A 20,552-nucleotide genomic window follows, 5' to 3' on the forward strand; every position below is an offset into this window, starting at 1 on the left:
GGTGCTGGTGGCTGATGAACCTGGGCTGAATCATCAACGTGAGCAACAGGGATTTCCTACTCCTGGCAAGATCCAACTCGGATTTCTGAGCTGGCGCCGCACGCTTTTTCATCTTGCTGGCATTTGCAATTAAATTAATCTCATCTTCCTTCAGATGCACTCGCTGCTCATGATAGTCCACAAATACACCCATTCCCTCAGAAAGCAGCTTCAGAAGGATGCTCAGATCTCTGCATTCCATCTTACAAGCTAGGGAAATGAACACTGCATTAAGCGAGCCTGGGGAAATGGACAAAAACCACTGCAAAAAGGCAACAAATTGGGAATTAGAAATAGTTTGCAATACGGGAGCAGCAAAAAGCCAGTGAGATATAAACCGGGAAGTGCCGCGGCATTGTGGCATTGAGAAGTGAGGTAAGTCTCTCACCAATAGGTCTGCTAACAGTGGTCCTGGAACACACTACTCTTCCCCCAGTGTCTCTGCAGCCAAGTGGTGCCAGCAAACTGGGAGGAATTTATAGAGAACATTGCTAATTGTGAGGCTCCTCTATGGGAAGATTAAAAGCTAGTCACCTACAGCTCAATTTCCAGAAGCTGTCACAGCCATTTTACCAACGCCTGAAGAACATATCCACAAAGGAAGAGGGGGAATTGTTAGGGAGAGAAAAGTACTTGTGAGAGACCAGAATATATTTTTCCACCAAGAAGGAGGACGAGATTCTCCATTTAAAACCAAACTGTAAATCAGTGAATGCTACAGGAAAAAAAAAAACCTACACCAGCCCCAGTGTCCTTTCCTCTTCTGTCTCTCAAGGCTTGCTCCCTTACAAGGCCAAACACTCCTGCAGACTTTGGTGTATTCCAGTCCCAAAGCTCCCTCTGCTGCTCGTATTCCAACTTCTCCCCATTCTGCCCACGACTGAGAAGAGACACAACCTCATCAGAAATATTCTCTTCATCTCTAGTTTCCAGGCATCTCTCTCTGCTCAAAAACCTCACAGGGTTTGGGAAAGCCAGAAGAATACTTCATGAGAAACAACTCCCAGCTGCTGACTACTCTCCAACTCTTCAGGGCAAGAAGACGCCCATCAGCCTGGTGTGTCCTCCTCCTCCTCTGTCCTAAGGAATCCATTTATCCCATCTCACAAGATGGTCTTGGTTCACTATCAAGCCCTACATGGTCTGGTGATTCCCATAAAACCAAACCTGACGTACAAGGGGCAGTGGAGTGACTAGACATGAAATGGTATCAAGAACAGCTGTGCTGTGCTTTGTACTAACCAAAGGCTTTCTAAGTTAATAAAACACACCCGGAGGAAAGCCGCCGCTCCAGATTTTGGACATGAAGTCAGTCACAGCATCACAGACTCAGACCTCAGGAGGTCTCTAGTCCAACCTCCCGATGAAAGCAAGGTCAACAATGAATTCAGATGAGGTTGCTCAAGGCTTTGTCCTGTCAGGTCTTGAAAATCTTCACGGGTGGAGACTGCACAACCCCCCTGGGCACTGCCTGCTCCAGTGCTCGGCTGTCCTCATGGGGCACATTTTTTTTCCTCAAGTCACATTGAAACCTTCCCTTTCAATTTATGACCCTTGTCTCTCATCCTCCTGCCGTGTAACCAGCAAAGAGCCTGGCTCTATCTCTCTATAAGCTCCTTGCAGGAATTGGAAGGTCCCTCTCCTTCCCCAGCCCCTTTTCACAGGGCATGTGCTCCAACCCCCAACCATCTTGGTGGTTTCCACTGGACTCACTCCAGTTTATCAACATCTTTTTTTGTGACCACAGTATCATAGATGTGGTTTAACCAATGCTGAGCAAAGAGGAATAATCACTTCTACTGGCCATATTGGGCCATCATGCCATCAGCCCTCCTTGCTGCCAAGGCTCCCATTCAGCTCACTGGCTGCCAAGATCCCCAGTGCCTCCTCAGCAGAGCCGCTCCCCAGCACCGACACAGGGGGTTAGTCCACCCCAGGTGCAGGGTTTGGCGTTGGGCCTTCAGGAATATATCATGTCAGCCCTTTACCTCCAGCCTGTCAAGGTTCCTCTGAACAGCAGCCCCACTGCTGAACACACCCACTGCTTCCCCCATGAGCAGCATTCCAGAACTCATTGTGGGGCACTCCATCTCCCCCTCCAGGTCATTGCTAGAAGGATTAAACAGGAGAAGTTCAAGGAGAAAACCCTGAGGAACACCACCTGTAACCAGCCTCCAAGGAGATTACAAGGTAACCACCACTACACTTTGAATCCAAATGACCCAGCCAGTTATCAGCCTTAGCAGTCCACCTACCCAGACTATAATGACTCAATTTGCACGCAAGCATGGTGTAGGAGACAAGTAAAACATATTCACCATTAATGACTGGATTGTGGAAGGTAATCATCTTAGTCAAGCATGATTTTACCCCTAGGTAAATCCACACTGGCTATTCCCAATGTCCTTCTCCTCCATGTTCCCTAAATTGACTTCCAAGAGGAATTGCTCTATGAATTTCCCAGACACCAAAGTGAAGCTGACTGGCCTGAAGTGTCCAGATCATCCTTTCTTCCCTTTTTAAAGATGGATGCAACAGTCACCTTTCTACAGTTACAACAGTCCTCTCTGGATCTCCATAACCTTTCCAAGTTAAGAGCGGCCTCACAAAGACCTCTGCCAACACACTCAGCACATTTGGATGCATACCGTCAGCACCCATGGACTTGTGTGGGTTGAGATTTCTCAAAAGACTCCTGATTCAATCTCCCTTCACTACAGGCAGTCCCTCTCCTCCTTGAACTCTGCCTCTAGGCACGAGATCTCTGGGAGATCTTGTTGGGGAGACCTGAGGTGAAGAAGGCCTCAGTACCTCAACCTTATCTGTGTCCCTGGTCACCAAACCACCTGCCTCGTTCAGCAAAAGGCCAGTCAAACCTCCCTCGACTCCCTTGGGAGTCTTTATCCACCATAATCTCCAGCTGTCCCTCCTTTGCTGTATCTAGGGGCTCTGGATGTCCTCTCTGCACGGTCTCCATGAAGACCCTGCGGCCCTTCTGTCCATCCTCCCTGGTGGGAAGTTGCTCACCTCCTCCCACAGTTCCTTCTCCTGGTGACTCGGTGCCCCAATCAGAGCCCAACTCTCACCACGGAGGCCACGATGATCTCCAGCTCCAGCAATAAGCACCAGGCAGTTCCAGCAGCCATGGACCTGGATGCCTCTGCTTGGGCCAAGCTACCCTCTCTTATACCAAAGTAGTTGATCCCGCTGGTACCACAGGGCAGGGACAAGGTCCCATGGCACATCACCACCATTGCTGCAGTTTTCACCATGTTTCCATGCTGTCGAGTTTCCAGGCCCCTTCACATCCTCTACCACCCAAATCCCTGCAATAACTGCAGAGTCTCTGCTGGCTGTGCTCAGGGAGTCGTTTGCTGCGTTCCAAAAGCAGCCAAATAGCTACTTGACCCTTCCTAATCCAGAGTCCTTCCTGAGATGGGAAGACCAGCATAGTTATAGCCAGAGTAGCAAAAAATTGCTGCCCGGCTGGGCAAAGCTTGGAGCAATTCTTTCTATTAGGATTCCCACGAAGTTTCAAGAGCAATCAGTGCTTTAGAAGTCACTTCAAGGTAAGATGTAAGCTCCCGAGTTTGCCAAATGAGGATGAAAACCAGAAATGCAACATTAATGCATTGCAGGTTCCCACCTTCCACAGTCCCGCCCAGCCACAGCACCCTGGTGCACATCCAACCATGCAGCAAGGGAAGCAATGGCCGTCATGAGCCCTTGCAGAACATTCTCTCAAGCTAGCGTTGGTTTAACCAACAGGTGTGAGTCCTTATTGAAAAGAGTTTCAGAGTATGTGAGAAACTAGTTTCAACCAAACTACCTCACTGCCAGAGAGGCTGATAATGGAATTAGTCTGTCTTAGTCCACCGCTCCCTTCCAACATTGCTGAAATGCATTTTCTCAGTACATTCTCTTTCTAGCCATATAAGACCACGTAGTAGTTGTGTCTTCTCTCATCACAGTCTAAAATCTCCATTCAATTTCTTCTCTAGAGCACCTCACGGAGGCAAGTTATACTACTTTAAAAGTTTGCTGGCTAATGCAAGTTTATAAAGGTTTATTTGCTGTACTCACCTGCTCATTAAATTGCTCTTGCGATAAACAATCGGTCACATCCACACAGCCTAGGAGACACCCTGAGGGATAATCACTTGGAAATTCCACATCTGCATCAAAAGAAACATCTCTTAAGTGGGCCCACATCCCCGCACACATAGCTGGGGTCTTCTAACCCCCAGGTGCCTTTCCCTCCCACCATGCCCTTCTACTTTTTTGAGGCACAAGAAAACACACAGCAATTTTAACATCCTGTCGTTCTTTTTCCAGCTCAGGATCTTCACCATGAGAGGACTAAGGCTGGGAGATTTAATTATATATACACCTTTCCCTGCTTAGCTTCTGAGAGAGGAACATGCAGTCCAGGAAGAGCTCCTTTCCCTGATGAGGGAGCAGACAATCCTGCTGTATGACATTTAAGCAGGGTGAAGTGCAGAAACACCGCACAAAAAGACGTACAGTGCAGCCACCAGCATCCTCCTACCCACATGAGAGAAGAACATCTTCCTGAAAACCTGCAGCTTTTCAATCCTGATTTCCCCAAGGTCAGAATACGTGAAAAGCCTTTAACATCACTGTAAACAGACTGAAGCACAAGCCACTTCACACGCACGCAAGCACACACTCGACAGCTTGTTGCTTGAGCCAAGAACAAAATGAAGTCCTTTCCTGTCAAAAGCTATCACAGAAGTCAGGTGCAATTCAACCGTGTTTGTGCTTGGAGAACGTGACCAGCTGAAGGATGGAGTTAGACTCTGCTACCATACTCATTCAGCTGACGAAACGTAGAAAGGATGAAGAGAATTTCAAGAACAGAAGGTTAAAAAGCGAAGCAGTAATAACTGCTCAGCAGAGGGGGCTTTCTGACACTGCTCATTACGTCGCTCAATGTACCAAATAATACAAAGATCCAAGGAGAGAAGTTCACCTTTCCGGAGCAGCATTCTGTAGGTGGTCTCCAGTTCAGAGATCTCCTGAGGGGAAGGTCTTTTAGCAGTAGCTGCAATCCATAACCGCCCTCTATGAGATGTGTACCAGGTCCTGCCCTCCACCCTAGAGAACAAAGGAGAATTCAGGACTTAAATTTCAGCAGAAATCACCCACACGGACAGATTTTTCAATTGAACATTTTGCTACACAATTCCTGCTGCTAAGCTTTGCCCTCACTATTTAAACTCACGCAACGTGTCAGCACTACAGAGAAAAAGCTGAGATGGGCAAGAAATAATGCCACAAGCAGAGCATATCCTCACTGCTTTAGAGCAACAGCAAAAGAGGACATCAATCCCCTGCAAGTACAGCAGTATGTCAGACACACGTGTAGGACAATCTGCTCATACAATTCCCTCACAAGCTCAAAAATTTACGCACAGTAAGTACACAACCTAGGGAGTAATAATGGACCACACATCCATATGAAGCGGTCGTTAGCTGCAGCTCTCGGGGATCCCAACATGGGCACTAGGCATCCGGAGCAGCTGACAGCATCCACAGACCACCAGGATGGAGAAGCTGGACACGTTAAAATTTACACCATCTTTAGGTTGGGAAGTGAAAAAACTTGGCTCTAAAACGAAACTCTAAACTCTAACTCTTGGCTCTCTAAAACGAAAAATTCTGTGAAGGAAAGGTAAAAAAAAAGCTAAAGAAGATTCTTTGTTCTACATTAGTGGTAGGAAAGGTGAATTAACATGCCAGGGGTGCTGGGCTGAAGGAGTTTCTCTTTGTAACCTGATTCCTAGCCCAGACGGGGAAGGTGGTGGCAAACAGTGTGTGCATGTGGTTGGGTTTTTTTAAACAAAGCCTCGTACCACTGTTGGCTTCTTTATGATGGACAAAGAGACCAGAAGAACATACTTCACATTTTCATCTTATTTCCCTTTCAAATTCCAGCAAGGTATGCCATGACTACAGTGCAGAAATCTCAGCCTCTCTCTAAATTTACCCACTGTGAAGAAATGTGTTCCTTCCAGGTTAGCTACTCTCACGAAAAATGGATTCGCCAGCTTCTCAAGCCATCAGTACAGTGGATGAGGAAGCACGGCTTCCAAACCTGGAGCTATCAGTAGGTATCAGTCACTGCACAATGCGAGCGAGTCTACAGAGGTCCTCTGAGGAGCACAACTTCCCATCTCGCCTACGAAGCAAGAGCTGACCAGGACACATCACAGTTCCAGCCACCCCTGTACCTTTTGATTCCTCTTATGAGCAAGGAAGCCCAAGGCTGGTGCATGCTGAGGCACCAACCATCATCTGAGATCTCCTGCAACTCTCGATCCTGAATCCGCAACCTGTTGCGCTCCGAGCCAGGCTCATTTCCAGTGTCCATGGAATGGATGGCTTTCCTGTGCGGGAGCAAGCCAGTTTGGTCCACCCACTTCAAAAGTGTTCAAAAGAAACAAGAAAAAGGTTAGCGCCTCTCTAGGAAAAACACATATCAAGTGCAAATCCTATTTGAAGTTTTTCTGCATGTAAGGACAGAGATATTTCTCTTATTGGGATCACCCTTCCTTCCCTGCAAGCTCACTGCACTTACATGAGATACTTTGGCAGGAGGAATGGCAAGGCCATGCTCTGCTCTGTGCAGCTTTTCCTTTCTATGCATCACAGCTAAACTGTGGATGTAAAGAATAAATCCACATGCTGGTGTTTCAAACCAGTCACAGGAAGACACAATTTTCAAAGCATATTCACAGCCATCAACACTCAAATCTGGGAATCATCCAACCTCCAAATGCTTCGCATGCACTGAGTATACCACAAGTGAAGTGGAATTGCAAGGTAGAGATTATGCCCTTTGGAAATCGGAAATCTGGCAGAAAAGGCATCATAAATAGATCTGAAAAGGTGACACAACCTTAGGCTGGCTCTCATAAATTCTTCCAAATTCCTGAAAAGGAGGCAGGAGACTGAAACCCAGATAAACCAAACCTCCCAAGAGCAACTAACCGAGCAGAGCATTGGGAAACATTTTTTGTCCTCAACTCAGATGGCTAATGGGGATCTCAGACACAAGGGAGGAAAGGGGTACCACAAACATGCTAGAATTCACAATTCTTCAGCTCAACACTCCCGAAGTTAGTCATTACTCTAGTATAAATAATTCAACCTGTACTGACCAAAGGAGCAGGCTGAAGAAGACGGGGATTCACTAAAACACCAGAACTCAGAGTCGTCTGTGCTTCTGGGCTCCCAGCTGGCTTGCTCAGTGTGCCATAATTAATGGCTTCAATGGTTTCATCCAGTCTGCAAGCACAAACAAGAGGTATGAAAATTCCCTGCTTCCCCCCGCAACCTCTCCCTTCTCCCTGCACAAACACTTCTGACCCAGAAGTTTTTTTACCACCTCCCCTGGCTAAACAATTTCCTTGCTAGGTCCGATTTCTCATTTGAACAGTCACTCTTCTCTACTGCAGAAACTCAGCCTGCTTTGGATTGGAGATGAATTGGTTCTGTTGAGAGAGGCCTTCTGCAACTCCTCTTTCCAGGGGAGCTTTGTCTTTAACAGACGTGTCAGCTACTGAAACCCCATGCCAGCCTCACACAGTTGGGCTTAGGAGGGGGTCTCGGCAGAGTTGTGCTGAAAGAGATGACATGCTGCAAGCCAACAAGACCCTCAAGGAAGAAGAGGATGTAAAACTGCATCCTAGTGTCGGAAGTGCCCTTCAAGGAGTCAGCTTGCTCAGCCTTCCTTAGATTTGCTCAGCTTTCCTTACACTTGCTCTTACAGATTCAGCCAGACCACCATCCGTAACGATTTTGACCTCCCTGCTCTTGGGCATGCCTTTGCGCTGCCAGTTCTCACTCACTTGCTGTGGTATTCAGCCAAGCTGTTGTCTTCTTCCAGGATCTGCCTGCCAGCAAAGTCGATGGTGATTTTTTTGGCAAGCCGAGAGGCGTGACGCAGCTCCCGCAGCTCCTGCTCTCTCTTCTGGAGGGCCTCCCTTTCCTGCTTGGAGAGCCACTGGTTGGAGTCCGTAGCAAAGTAATCTGATTCATCGTCAATGACCTGGGTTCGACGCACGCTGGTGAGAAACAACCACAACAGTAGAAGATGAGCAGAGTGGGAGAGTCACACAGCACTGCCTGCCCCAAACCTGCCTTCCTACTGGCTCCTTTCTGTTCTCTCTAGAGAGCTGGACTCTCAGGGACACAAAGCAAGGACATCCAAATGGGACCCATTTGAAGGGGTTCACTTTGAAGGGGTTCACTTTTGTTCCACCAAACACCAAGGTTAAGGTGTCTGTAGCTACAGCCTAGATTTCAGAAGGAGCTCTCTAACCTTTCTGTTAAAGGCAGCTTAGCCTGCCAAATATTTTACGCTGTTTCACAATAGTCTCACAGTTAGTATCTTACCTTGTCCTGTCAAATTCCAACAACTTGTCTTTGTGTTTCACAGCCATCTCCAGGCCTGCTTTGAGTCTAGCTTCTTGTCGAGGCAGTAGGTCTTTGCTTATGGCATCCAAATTCCCTGAACTTTCAGCACCTGAGAGAGAAAATAAATCACAGCTCAACAGTCAAGTTGTTTAAAGCCCAGTCTCGATGGGCCTGGCTGCAGAAATGCCCTCTCAAACAAATGCTATTCAAGGAGCTAAAAGAAGAACTTTGCACCACCATCAGCACCTTTCTAAACCAGGTTCGAGCCCCAATTTTCCCTCTAGCCCCTTTCACAGACTCCCTCCTTCAAGGAGGAGGAAGCATTTAAACACTACGGTGACAACGTCTGCGTAGTATTTAGAGAGAAGGTCTTGGTCTTTGATTCTCCTTCACCCTTCCCAAACAATTTGGGCAGTCCAAATCCCACCCATCACAAACCACAGGCCTTGAGTCCCCTCCTAAAAGCCAAATTCCCTCCTAAGTGTCATTATGTCCACAAAGAGACTCTCGGTCACAACAGATCACTGACAATTGCCAGTTACGCACAGAGCAAGCCAAGCCTTCTGTCTGCCGCTGTGTGAGCCTCTCACAAACAAAATCCTCCCCCAACACACCTCAGCAGGTTTTTCAGACCAGCTATTGCTAGAGAGGGAGAAATCCATTCCCAACAACGACCTCTTCTTTCTTACCATTTCTGGCAAGGGGCCAAAAATCAAACAAACAAAAGGAGTGGAAAAAGAAAAAAAAAAAAAAAAAGGTTTGCATCAAAGCCACAATGGAAGAAACCAGTGTATTTCACAGCAGACATCACGCAGGCTAACGCCTTTATTTCAGGGGAACAAAAAGGCCTGTATTTCCCTGTGGTCACCAATCCACATTTTTTCACTCCCGAGACAAATAACCACATTTCAGCTTTCACCTACACAGATAACGCACAAAACAAGACCTGGCAGGGGCAGAAGGGAAAACCCATAAAATGGGTAAGAAAAGGGGATCCTGAAGTACAGCAGGATTTCTACAGGAAGATTATAAACAGACCGACCCTACGATCAGCTGTTACTCTCAACGACTTACAGGACCTCCTGCCATCTCAGCAGCTCTAAAGAGAAGTTGACACTGAGACCCAGAGTAAATATTTCTCCAGTTCTTCAGCGAAGTGTATTTTTCAACCAAGAACACTGTGACCTTGGCTATAATTCAGCTAAACTCAGACAAACATCCCCATAATGCACAGGTCTTCGCTGGGAGACTGGGTATTATTTCCTCTTGCTTTCCTTGGCTCTGTTCCTATTTTTAGCTCCCAAGATAAGTGTTAGACAAGAAGAGTCATCAGAAAATATTAACCACCACCTCTCTGGACCCAGCAAATCAGATAGCAGCACTTCATCTTCCACAGCGTGCATTCCACATGAGACTTATCCTAATTTTCAAGGACTGCTACAACGATTCAGTTCATGTGATTGATTCAGGAATGCCTAACGAGCAGCCTTGGGGCCTCTGGGTAAGGACATTATACGCTGCCATTTGACACTCACAGTTATCACCTCTGTTGAAGTCCGCAGATGCTGCTGAGCACTTGCTGAGAGCCGACTTCCCAGCCATCCTTTTAATGCCCACCAGAGACATCGAGCAGCAACAAGGGCAAGTGGCTCAGTGAAGTCTGAAGCAAATAAAGTTCACAAACTGTCCTGGCAATTTACATCCCAGACAAATAGACAGGTGTCAGCTCCCGAGAAGTAATTACCTTTAGACTTTGCTAGCAAACTCTTTAAAATTCTGATGAATGGACCTGGATAACTTACACACCAGGACACACACACTCATTCCTACACAACATCAAAGCAACTGTAGCACGGTGAGGCAGAGGAGGGCTCCTGCTGTTGTATAACTGATTGGATTCATTACATTACAGGTATGTAATTGCTACTGACCTGCCATGAGCTTCTTCAGCAACTTCTGGCTCTTGTTTGAGTCCCGTTGAAGAATGTCCTGCTCTTCTTTAGTGCATACCTAAGGAAAAAAATGAAGACTTAGGAAGGACATTATGTGCTCAACCAGCTTTGGAGCCTTGGACAACAGCTCAGGGTAAGCTGTTTAAAATGGCCAAGATAGTCCACACCTTCTTCCCTTCAGTGTTATTTACACCAAGAGAATCCTGAAAGCTTGTTCTTTACGAAAAGCCGCCCATGAGAAATGTACAGCCTGGTCTTTCTCAGTTCTGTGGCTGGGCACACTACCAGGTGACCTCAAAAGATGAGAAATGCACCCAGAACCTCCCGAGCAGATGAAAAATGCTTAACACGGAGGTTCCCTCTCTTGGTTGGCCACTTGGAGTTAAACAGATCTTTAAAAATAGCAACCAATCTGATTTAAAACATTTTCTTCATCCAACCAATATTTTCTTCTCTCCTGAAGTTAACTTTACTTAATCTGCAGTCGTTAACTTGCCCCCTTTCCTCCAGAGGGTGCCCTTTCAACCAGATATATCTGTAACAGATATCCCAAATGATGCATACCGCACAAGCACTGAAAAAAGGTCAGCGCACTGGCCCTGGCCATGTCTGCTGCCCCTTACAAGGCTACCAGGGCTGTGCCCAGGACGGGGCTGAAGCCTTGCACACATTTTGGATGCTAGTGTGAGGCACAGGAGAGACACAGGAGACTGTCATAAATCAGGCAAGCTCCAAAGTGATGTAAATTATGAGGGAAACCTCTCCACTCTCTGATGCAGCACAACAGAAAAGAAACACAAAGTGACTTAAAGCCACAGCACTTCTCCTTCCCCTAGAAGGAGATAGTACAGCTTCTTTCCTGCCCAGCTTTAGAGCTCAAAGAACTTTGCTAGAAGACCTTTGACCTGAGAGGCCAATTCAGCTCCAGGCCACTTCAAAGCCCTGAGCAAACTACGCCACATTCAAGCACGGCAAATAAACACCATGTCATTACTAACCAGAGTACCACAGAACAAGCAGGGTCCGGAGCCCTCCTGCTCGCAGACAATGCGCCCGCAAACCAAGCAGTTGTTGATGAGCTTGTGCTTCTGGCCCAGGCACTCGCAGGCGTGACGCCCAGGGATGAGGACAGCCAGCTTGTCTTGCCCCTCCTTGGTATACAGGCTGACATATTTGGGCTTCTTCTTAGAGGAATTGCTGCTGCTGCTGACTCCACTGATGTTCTCCTGTGCCTGAGAAGCAAAAAAATAAACAAACTGTATTCACACTGCAGCAAAGGGAGAGCACTGACCCTTGAATTTGCTGGGGAGACCCAGGCAAGGGTTATTCCGCCTAACTGGAATGAAACTTGGACCAGATTCCAGGTTCAACGGAAAGACAAGCTTAGGCCTGCCAGAAGAAGTACAAGGAATCTAAACAAAGCAAGGACATAAGGATGTTGCAGATCCACTTGATGTTTGCTGCCTCTGCAAGCTAAGATTGCACGGGTCTAGACAGCAGGCGCTGTTATCCAGACCTGCATTATCAACTCACAGGTATTTAACAGCTGCAAACAGCACCGCCATGCCCAGATTTATTTTCAAGGGCTATTTAGATTACAGCGACCCCCTGTTCGTATCTGTGAAGTCCTGTGTGCACCTATCCCCAAAAGCAAAGCTGCTGGTGGCAACAGGACCTCTTCATTCACAGCCAGTTCACCAGCCAGCATTTTTTATGTCTCCTACCCAGGAAAGCTTTTCCACGCACTGTGTGTTCAAGTGTTCAGCTGTAATGTAAATTCTTCTCCTAATTTCACAATTTGGCATCAGTGATTCTGTGATTCACCTCTCTGAGTTTCAGTCAGGGACTGCACTGGCTCAGGCTTTGGGTCAGGCTGAAGTAGAGAAACCCTCAACAGAAACAAAGCAAGATATACATGATGGCTGGATTAATAATCTAATAGTGGAATTCTCTGTTTTCTCCCTCAGACCTTACACCTTGATCAGAGAAACAAAAGGTTCCGCCTCCCACCCGGCATCTCCAGCAGGTACCAGTTGAGAAGTGAATTGTTGAGAAGTTAATTGCAGGAATTAATCACAGCACAGAAATCATTCCAGAGGAACAGAACACAGCCAACTGCTACCATTTCTCTGGCAACACTCAAAACCAGATGCTTTGAAAAGCAAGCACAACACACCCCAGGTGCAAACCTATCTCACAACACTAGATGAGACCGGTTTCAACCATGACTTGCATGCTAGCCGTGACCAAGAAAGACCAGGACTTATTACCCTTAGCTATTTCAGCAAGCAGCACTCCAATATAAATGCGCTCTCTGGCGTTCAGTTGTCATATCTGTGACACACTTGAAAATCCTCTTGCAGCTCAAGCGCAGCTTTTCTCTCCCTCTCCTCTCCACAGTCTCTCTCGACAATAGAAAAGAGGATTTCTCAGAAGCCCTTTCCCAGAAAGCCTGTTTTCATTCTCCACAGAACAACTCACTTTCTCTGCCTGCTGCACACCAGAGGATCACTCCCTGACCCACACCTCAGCTAGCATTTACTGCTTCTACATTCTCCTACGTCCTCCCACGCTGCTTTTCTCAGTGACAAGGCCATGCTGTGGCATTAGGACACCTCTTGTCTTGACTCTTTTTACCTGCTCCCAACAGCAGCAGGGTACTGGTTTAGTGACAAGCGGATGCAGGACTTCCAGTCCCCCCAGTTCCACCTAACCGGCTTTACTGCCACTGCCAGACCCAAACACTGCTGTCAGGAAAAAAAACAAAACAAAACAAAACCAGATCAGGTGACCTTGGTTAGCAAACCTTGGCGGAGCTTTCTCAGTTTATTTTTTTTTAAATTAAGTCAGAAGATAACTACAAGGAAATGGAACATTACTGCCCATTTTCAGCGCTCTAGTTCAAAAAACAAGGTTTTTTTATTTTACAAACAAATACTTTTACAAACACTTTAAGCATTTGCAGCCTCCTTACTACAAAAACTTCGATCTAAAACCATAAATTTAAGTTCCACCATTTATTCAGGTGAAACCCTTACTTTCCGCATCTGGATGTTGCTCAGTCAGGGTTGCACCTGGATAAATCACGGAATTTAACTTTAGGAGGTGTAACATGCTTGATGTTTATACTTGAAGGACTCCGCTGCAAGTCAAACGATGCCAGTCAAGCGCACTGCACATCCACACGCTTACTTCTGCGGAGCACACTCTTACACTTCAAACAGCAATGCAGCGATCTGCTGGATTTGATGTAACTTGGCGCCACAGCTGTACATCTGGGTCCAGACCTAAGGAAGGAGCCTGGGTTCCCAGCAAGCAGCTTCGAGTCAAAACCCACTACACCAGAAATAAAATCCAGAAATTCAGCCTAGGTAATTACAACGTCATTTAACAGCAAAGATCATCACAGTTGACATGCTGAGTGTGAAAAATAGTTCTCCTGAACAGAAAGCAAGTCTGCTGCAAAAAGTTAGGTAACTACTACAGAGAAAGGCAACTACTGCTTGCTGCATGGCCTTGTGCTGCTTGAAAATAGCAGGATTTCCTGTTTTTCAGTGGTTCTATACTCTTATGTTGCAGTTTCTTTCATTGCAGCTCAGATTGTTCAAAAATACTGCAAAAAAAGGGCTCCACAAAATCGAACATCTCTATTGCAACACGAAAGGTGCAAGAGTGGAGCTGAACAGCAGAGGGAAATGGCCAAACCAGGGCTGCTGCTCAGCGGAGAGGCACTCGCTCCAGCCCTCAGATTCCTCTACCTAATGCCCAAGGCCTCCTCCCTGAAGCAGCCCAAAATATTTCAGTCACCAATTAAAGCTTTATTCAGTGTGACTGGGCAGTTTTAAATACAGCAAGAAGGAATGTTCTACCCACTTGGTGGCTTCCTTAATTCCTCAACCTTCACACCTCTGCTTTAAAAAAATACCTTTTAGTACTAATTACAGCATCTACTTCCATCGTCCGCTCTCTCCTCCAGGCTTCTTTGGGGAGGAGTAAAATCCATTTTGACATACTCGCTACCTGATGACTATTCTACTCTCCGTTATGGACACAAACACACAGTCTTTCTCCCCATCCTCATATTATCTGCCCCACAGCAGTGAAAATCCCAGACACACATACAGGCTACAAGCACGGCCTGTCCAAATCTGCAGTCACCTTTGACCAGCCAATATTTGGGAACAGCCACCCTCCTCATTGCAACTGGGTGACAGTACAACTCGCTGACAGTGTGCTCGCAGTGTGGGACCCCCCACCTATCCCAACGGCTGCCAAAGTATTTGCTCAGGTTACAGCTGCCATGCTGCATGCTATCTATGAGTGAACAAAGATACACAAACATGTATCTCACAGCAGCTGTGCTGCATATAAGACAAAACAGGGTTTGCAGGAGGAGGGAAGCATTTATTAGACTCTGCGATGTAGCTGAGAAACACAAACATGCTTTCAGGTACGCAATCCTCTTTGTCACAACTCTCACTCTGAAGGATTCATATTTCTGAAAGCTGATTTCTGCTTTCCATTCATGTCTTTTGCTAGTGCTCGATATTATCTTTCCCCGCAACCCAGGTTCAAAGTGTGCTCTCAGCACCCAGTGACACACAGCCTGCCCTCGCGTACCAGACACACTCACCTTGGCCAGGTCGAGGGGGGTTTTTACTTCCTCTACATGTGCACTTGACTCAGTGTACGCAGGCGTCTCCTGCTTGTTCCTTCCTTTGCGTTTACCCTTCTTCCCTTGGTCTCCAGCCCGGGGCACTTCCGAAGTCTCTGGAAGCATGCGTAAGCACAAAGAAAGGCTGGGTAACCACCAGCAAGAGAAAGACATCCCTGAACTCTCGGTGAATTAAAATTGGCTCTACACTGTCACAACGTACAAAAATAGGACCAGTCACGGGCACTAATAGCATGTAATTGTTTATGAACAAAATAACCGAGACAAGCTTATTTGAGACTTCAATTCCTGCCTCCCCGTACCACTCACCATCCTTTTTCCGATATGCTGGCAAAGGCTCGGACAGCAGCTGGGAGGATTTCCGCCACCTGGCCAGCAGTTCATCTACAAACCGACTCTTCTCCCCGTCTGTTCCCTGGATGAGGTCAATGACGTACTCCCGGATCTCATCCTCGTTTGTTATTGACAGGATGTACCTGCAAGAGGACGGGATGGAGAAAAATAGGTAAGGGGACTTTTGTTCTGAGGAAACCAGAGGCCTAATTGCGCAAGTATGCAACCAGTGCTCTTAGCTCTCCTCTTCAGACCAGGTTTCTGCAGGGACTATGGTAAAGCATGGGTTTATGAGTCAAATTTTGAGATAGACACTTTGGGAAAGCCTCGTGAAATTTTCAGACAGACACTCCGGGAAATCCCTTGTGGTTGTTTCACTGACAAAAATCCAGAAGGTAAATTATCTTTCTTCCCCTGTTCCAGTGCAGAGTAACATCCCCCCCAACCCTTCTGCCAAACACTACAAAAATTTACTCTGAGACTCCAGTTCCCACTCAGCCATGTAAAAAAAATCTAACCACAAACCAACAAGCTCCTGCTTAAACACAAGGAGACAGCAGAGAGCCCTTCCTCGCCTACCTACCAGGACCCCACACCCCTCCCCGCCACCTTCCACCCCCCCGGTCCCCTCACAGGGCACCCTCCCGTGGGACAACCCATGGCGCAGACCCCCGGGTCCCCCGAGAGCGGCTCTAAAAACACCACTTTCCCCTCTGTGTTGGCCAACGGGGCCGAGGGGCACCCGGAGGCGACCCGAGGGGTCGCCGCGGCCTGTCCCAGCGGGCCGGGGCGGAGGGACCCGCTAGGCCTCGGCGGAGGGTACGGCCCCGCGCGGGGCTCGCCCGGTCTCCGGCTCGCCCGGTCTCCTGCCCGCCCCCGTCGCCCCCTCCCCAGCTGCCCCTCACCTCACCACCTCCTCGCCCACGTCCAGCCCAAAGTCTCCGCGCAGATGCTGGACGCACCAGGCCAGGAGCGGGCTGGGCGCCGCCATCTTCCCCTCACAGGGACGGGGGAAGGCAAAGGGCGACGCACCGCCCCAACGCTTTCCCTTCCCCGGCAACGCGGCCGCCGCGCCACCGTTCCGGGCCCCGCTGCTCCCCAGCGGGGTGTCGCACACCCTCCGGGGATTGAAGGCGAGGGAAAGCCGCCCTTGTCCGTCCTTCCCCCTCGCTGCTGAGGAATTGGGGCAGCAGCCCCTGTCCTCGCTGGGCGCTGTGTCCCCAAATCCCTCCTCCCCCCCGCTACTTGTGCCACAGGGATGGTGACAGAGCTGTGCCGAAGGGACACCCCAGGGCTGAAAAAGCCCGCGCTAAAAGCCGGATTAAGCAAACGTACATTACGACGAACAGCAACCGTCCCTCGACGTGCCAACACGACGCTCGCACGGCCATCGCGATTTGTCACATCGGGGAGAAATACCGCTCTTCCTCCTCTCCCCCCCTCCGCCACCCCGGGACTGCTGTGGTATCAATAAGGGTGAGTGCCGGTGCTGGGCGGGGGGTGCCAGGGGAGCTGGGGGGAGCGGGCCGAGGGGAGGGACCCAGAGGGGACCGGGCTGAACGGAACGACCCCGAAGGGAGCGGCGGTGAGGGGGCCGGTGTGAGGATAGCGACCCTGAGGGGAATGCGCTGAGGGGAGCGGTCCGAGAGGAGCGACACTGAGGGAAGGAGTGGGGCTGAAGGGACGGTGCTGACGGGAGCGACACTGAGGGGAGCGGTCCGAGGGGAGCGGGACTGAGGGGACGGAGATGAGGGGAGAGACGCTGAGGGGAGCGGTCCGAAGGGAATGTACTGAGGCGGCGGGGCTGAGAGGATCGACACTGAGGGGACGAGGCTGAGGGGAGCGGACGAAGGGGACCGACGCTGAGGGGAGCGGTCCCAGGGAAGGATCCTGAGGGGATGGAGCTGAGGGGAGCGGACCGAGGGGACGGGGCTGAGCGGAGGGACCCTGAATAGAGCGGCTCGAGGGGACCGACACTGAGGAGAGCGGTCCCGGTGAGGGACCCCGCGCGCAGCTATGCGAGGCCACCCGCGCGCCGCGCCCGTCGCAGGGGCGCGGCCCGGCGCGCTCCCATTGGCCGACGTTGACCCAATGGCGTTTACCCCCGCGAGCGGCGGCATCTCCCGCGCGGGGCGGGTGGTGGCGATGGCGCGGAGGAAGGCGGGCTGCGGCGCGGCCTACCGCAAAGGTGCGGGGCCGGGGCACGGCGCGGGGGGGGAGGAATGACACCGCGGAACCGCCGTCCCCGCCGCTCACCGTTCCGCTGTCTTCGCAGTGCTGGCCGCCAGGGCTCCCCGGAAGGTTCTGTGCTCCAGCAGCCTCAACGCGGGACCGGCGCCGGCCGCCAAGAGAGGTGAGAGCAGGGCGCGGCCGGGGCTCGCCGCCCGCCCGGTCTGCGGTGGGGCTGACGGCCGCGCTCCCCGCAGGGGAGGGCCGCCGTGTGGGGGGGAACCCGGTGTGCGTGAGACCCGTCCCCGCCTGGCAGAAGGGCGTCGGCGAGTTCCTGCAGCTGCCGCAGAAGGAGAACCGGCAGCCCGGCGGAGAGGCGGCAGGGAGCAGCGGCCTGGGGCCGGCTGCCGCGAAGTAAGTGTCAAGGCTCGGGGGGCTTCGAAGGCTGGGGAGGCAGCCTCCCCCTCAGCCCCCCTGCAAACCGCTGGGGCTTCCTCAGGAGAGTATTCAGTCGCGGGTTTCCTCTCAGCCTGGGAACCAGCGGCGCAAGTCCCTGCAAAGTGAAATTGCAACGAGGTGGGGCTGAAGGAGGCGCAGAAGTGTTGTGCCTTGGGTAGGGAAGGGGCACTCGGTGTGTTAGAGAGGCAAAGTGCAGTAGGTAAAAGAACTGTTTTTTTACGCTTGAGGAGTTTTGGTGGTCGGCTGTAGCTCGGCTCTCGGGACGGGCTGCTTCAACTTAATGTTCAGTTGCTTTAAAAAAAAAAAAAAAACTTAAAAAGCTGCCTGAAGTATGACAGAGAGCTGAAACCGCCTGCAGAGCAGCAGCGACGCATGCAGCTGTCATCTCTGCAGCTGGTGCTCTGTGGTGTTGCTTGTTGGTGTGCATTGGCATTGTCAGAGTATGGTCTGTGGGGTGACATTAAACAGCAAAATCCCTGGCACTTTCAGACAACACCGCCAGTGGTGTGCCTGGCTGCCTGCAAGGGGCGTGTTGAGGGCTATCGGTGCATCCTTGGATGAAACAAATGGTGATTCGTTTTCTTCTGTGACCGCTTTGAAACTACAATTTATTTTTGAAGGAGCAAGCGACTGCTAAAAAGTTGATGGTGTGCCTGCTAACCTTCATGTCCTCACTGAAATAGTGTTTCTCAGCAAAGGCTGGTAAAGCATGGTATCCGTCTCCACTGACCTGGGGGGTGTGTGTGTCTAAAAATGGGTGCAGTAGTTGGTAGTTCAGGCAAATTCTCTAGGCCTCAGCTGTGCTTCGTTTGCATACAGACAAGAGCAATGTGACTCTCGGTGGCTGTCAGCTCTGTTTGAGAAAAGCTTCAGAGACTGCTAGCCACTTCTGTATGTCAGAAATTGAATTGTTCTACCAAGCTGATACTTCAAAGATTAACTTGTGGGCAGCACTACTGACTAAAAACACAGCAGCATGAAACACTGGGGTTTTTTTCCACCAAATATAGATAATCCTAAACTGTCTGACAGCCCCTCTCCCCCCCAAGAATTAGTCCTGAATAGTCTTGAAGGATAAGCAGACAGTAAGGACCAGGCAGCGATGACCCTGCAGAGAACACACAGTGTTGCCATCTAAAACGATTTACAGCTTCCCGGTGTGTTCTGGGACAAGCAAGAGCTGTGCTCGCTTAACTGTCCAACTGTGTTTTTCAGTCACCGTGGGTAAGTTAGGTTGAAACTTGGGCATGAAATGGGAGTGAGATTTTCAGCGTCCTGGAAATGATGTGGAACCTGCATGTGTCCCTCCGGGTGGAGGAAGACACAGAGAGGATGACCGAGGGTGTATTGGTGTACGATGTTATCCGCACTGAAGTAGGCTTTCCCATTTGAAAGGTGGGTGTGTGCTGCTTATTTGGGCTTCTAGCACTTAGGATAAAGTAGCTTGTACCAGTCCTAATGTCTTTAGGCGCAGTCTGGGGCTAATTAAAGTAATTTAGATCACCCAGCCTTGAGGAAAAGGGCTTTGTGAGTTGTAGCCTTTCGAACGAGTTGATTGAGTTCTGCTAATTGAATTGGGTTTTTTTTGCAGAGCTCACCCTCTGCCACCAGATCCCGTGGAAGATGGCCAGTCCTCAGGAGAAGAGCAGCCGTGATCCGCCCCTGACTTTAATGATAAACTATGCATCTCCAATACTTGAGTTAGTATTTGTATAGTTTTTTTTACAGTGTGTTAGCACTTATCTTCAGCTGCTGTACAGAACTAAAAGTATGTTTGAAAGACTGCAAGAACATTGTGGTGAGCTTAATATATACTTTTTGAAGCTTAGGATTCGCTATAAGCCACTGTTTTAATTTTTATCTTGGTTTCCTTGAGTTCCTCAGTGACTCCCTCATACCATACAGCTTTTATCTTTTGATTGCCTCATCCTTGCCCGAGACTTGTGTGATTGTGCTTGTTCTGTTTTTTTTAAAAAGCAGATCCTCAGTTTTCTAATACACTGAAACGTTCTGAAAAGGCATCCCTGTCATGTCTTTGTTGGAAGTAAAAACTGTTAATGATGACCTCTTTATCTGGAGAAGGGAAAGCTGGATTTGAAAAGACACTGGTGAGGTGGAAGGGCAGCTGTCGCTTGCTATGATTTAGAGGTGAAGTTTAATTAAAACAAACTGGCTTCTTCTAATGAGTCAAACCCTTGAAAGCCTGGGGAAGCAAAAAACTGCTAAAAAGAAATAAAACTTGTTACCGTGAAGGGCCTGAGGCTCCACGCAACTTTTGGGGTAATTTAGATGAAAGATTGAGTGGGGTCTTGCGAAAAAGAAGCAATGGGCCTTACTCTGAGGGGTTCTGCTGCTGCTCTTCCTCAGAAGCACCACAAACAGAGTATCGTTGAGCTGATGAAAACAAGGAGAGTTTAGTGGTGGCTCCTGTAGATCAGCCTGGTATATTTATCCCGGGGGAAGCAGTAAACGCTGTCTAAAAG

General features: G+C 49.2%; 2 protein-coding genes across 3 annotated transcripts in view; one reads left to right on the plus strand and one right to left on the minus strand.

Moving 5' to 3' along the window:
* The window catches only part of TRIP4 (thyroid hormone receptor interactor 4), a 33,829-nt gene extending 17,362 nt beyond the window's left edge, over positions 1 to 16,467 (minus strand). Inside the window, exons 1-11 of the mRNA XM_082488879.1 lie at positions 16,347 to 16,467; positions 15,418 to 15,584; positions 15,067 to 15,203; positions 11,432 to 11,665; positions 10,413 to 10,491; positions 8,461 to 8,590; positions 7,914 to 8,129; positions 7,224 to 7,350; positions 6,294 to 6,481; positions 5,033 to 5,157; positions 4,123 to 4,214 (exon numbers count right to left, since the gene is read on the minus strand). Of these exons, the coding sequence (XP_082345005.1) occupies positions 4,123 to 4,214; positions 5,033 to 5,157; positions 6,294 to 6,481; positions 7,224 to 7,350; positions 7,914 to 8,129; positions 8,461 to 8,590; positions 10,413 to 10,491; positions 11,432 to 11,665; positions 15,067 to 15,203; positions 15,418 to 15,584; positions 16,347 to 16,432 (1,581 nt within the window). The 5' untranslated portion in view covers positions 16,433 to 16,467. The remainder of the gene's footprint in view (positions 1 to 4,122; positions 4,215 to 5,032; positions 5,158 to 6,293; positions 6,482 to 7,223; positions 7,351 to 7,913; positions 8,130 to 8,460; positions 8,591 to 10,412; positions 10,492 to 11,431; positions 11,666 to 15,066; positions 15,204 to 15,417; positions 15,585 to 16,346) is intronic.
* A 1,119-nt stretch (positions 16,468 to 17,586) lies between these two features.
* On the plus strand, positions 17,587 to 19,778 carry PCLAF (PCNA clamp associated factor; the record flags this gene model as incomplete). 2 transcript variants are annotated; one of them, XM_082489093.1, is made up of 4 exons in its annotated part: positions 17,587 to 17,629; positions 17,717 to 17,794; positions 17,868 to 18,024; positions 19,661 to 19,772. In XM_082489093.1, the coding sequence occupies 4 exons, from the start codon at positions 17,587 to 17,589 to the stop codon at positions 19,722 to 19,724; spliced, it is 342 nt and encodes a 113-aa protein (XP_082345219.1). In that variant the 3' UTR covers positions 19,725 to 19,772. The 2 variants fall into 2 exon arrangements, 1 of the variants encoding a protein (XP_082345219.1); XR_014269602.1 differs by lacking the exons at positions 17,587 to 17,629; positions 17,868 to 18,024 and having other exon boundaries at positions 17,755 to 17,794; positions 19,661 to 19,778.
* Between the last annotated feature and the right edge of the window lie 774 nt (positions 19,779 to 20,552).

Source organism: Vanellus vanellus, assembly GCF_965231255.1.
Source record: "Vanellus vanellus genome assembly, chromosome: 11".
Taxonomy (NCBI): domain Eukaryota; kingdom Metazoa; phylum Chordata; class Aves; order Charadriiformes; family Charadriidae; genus Vanellus; species Vanellus vanellus.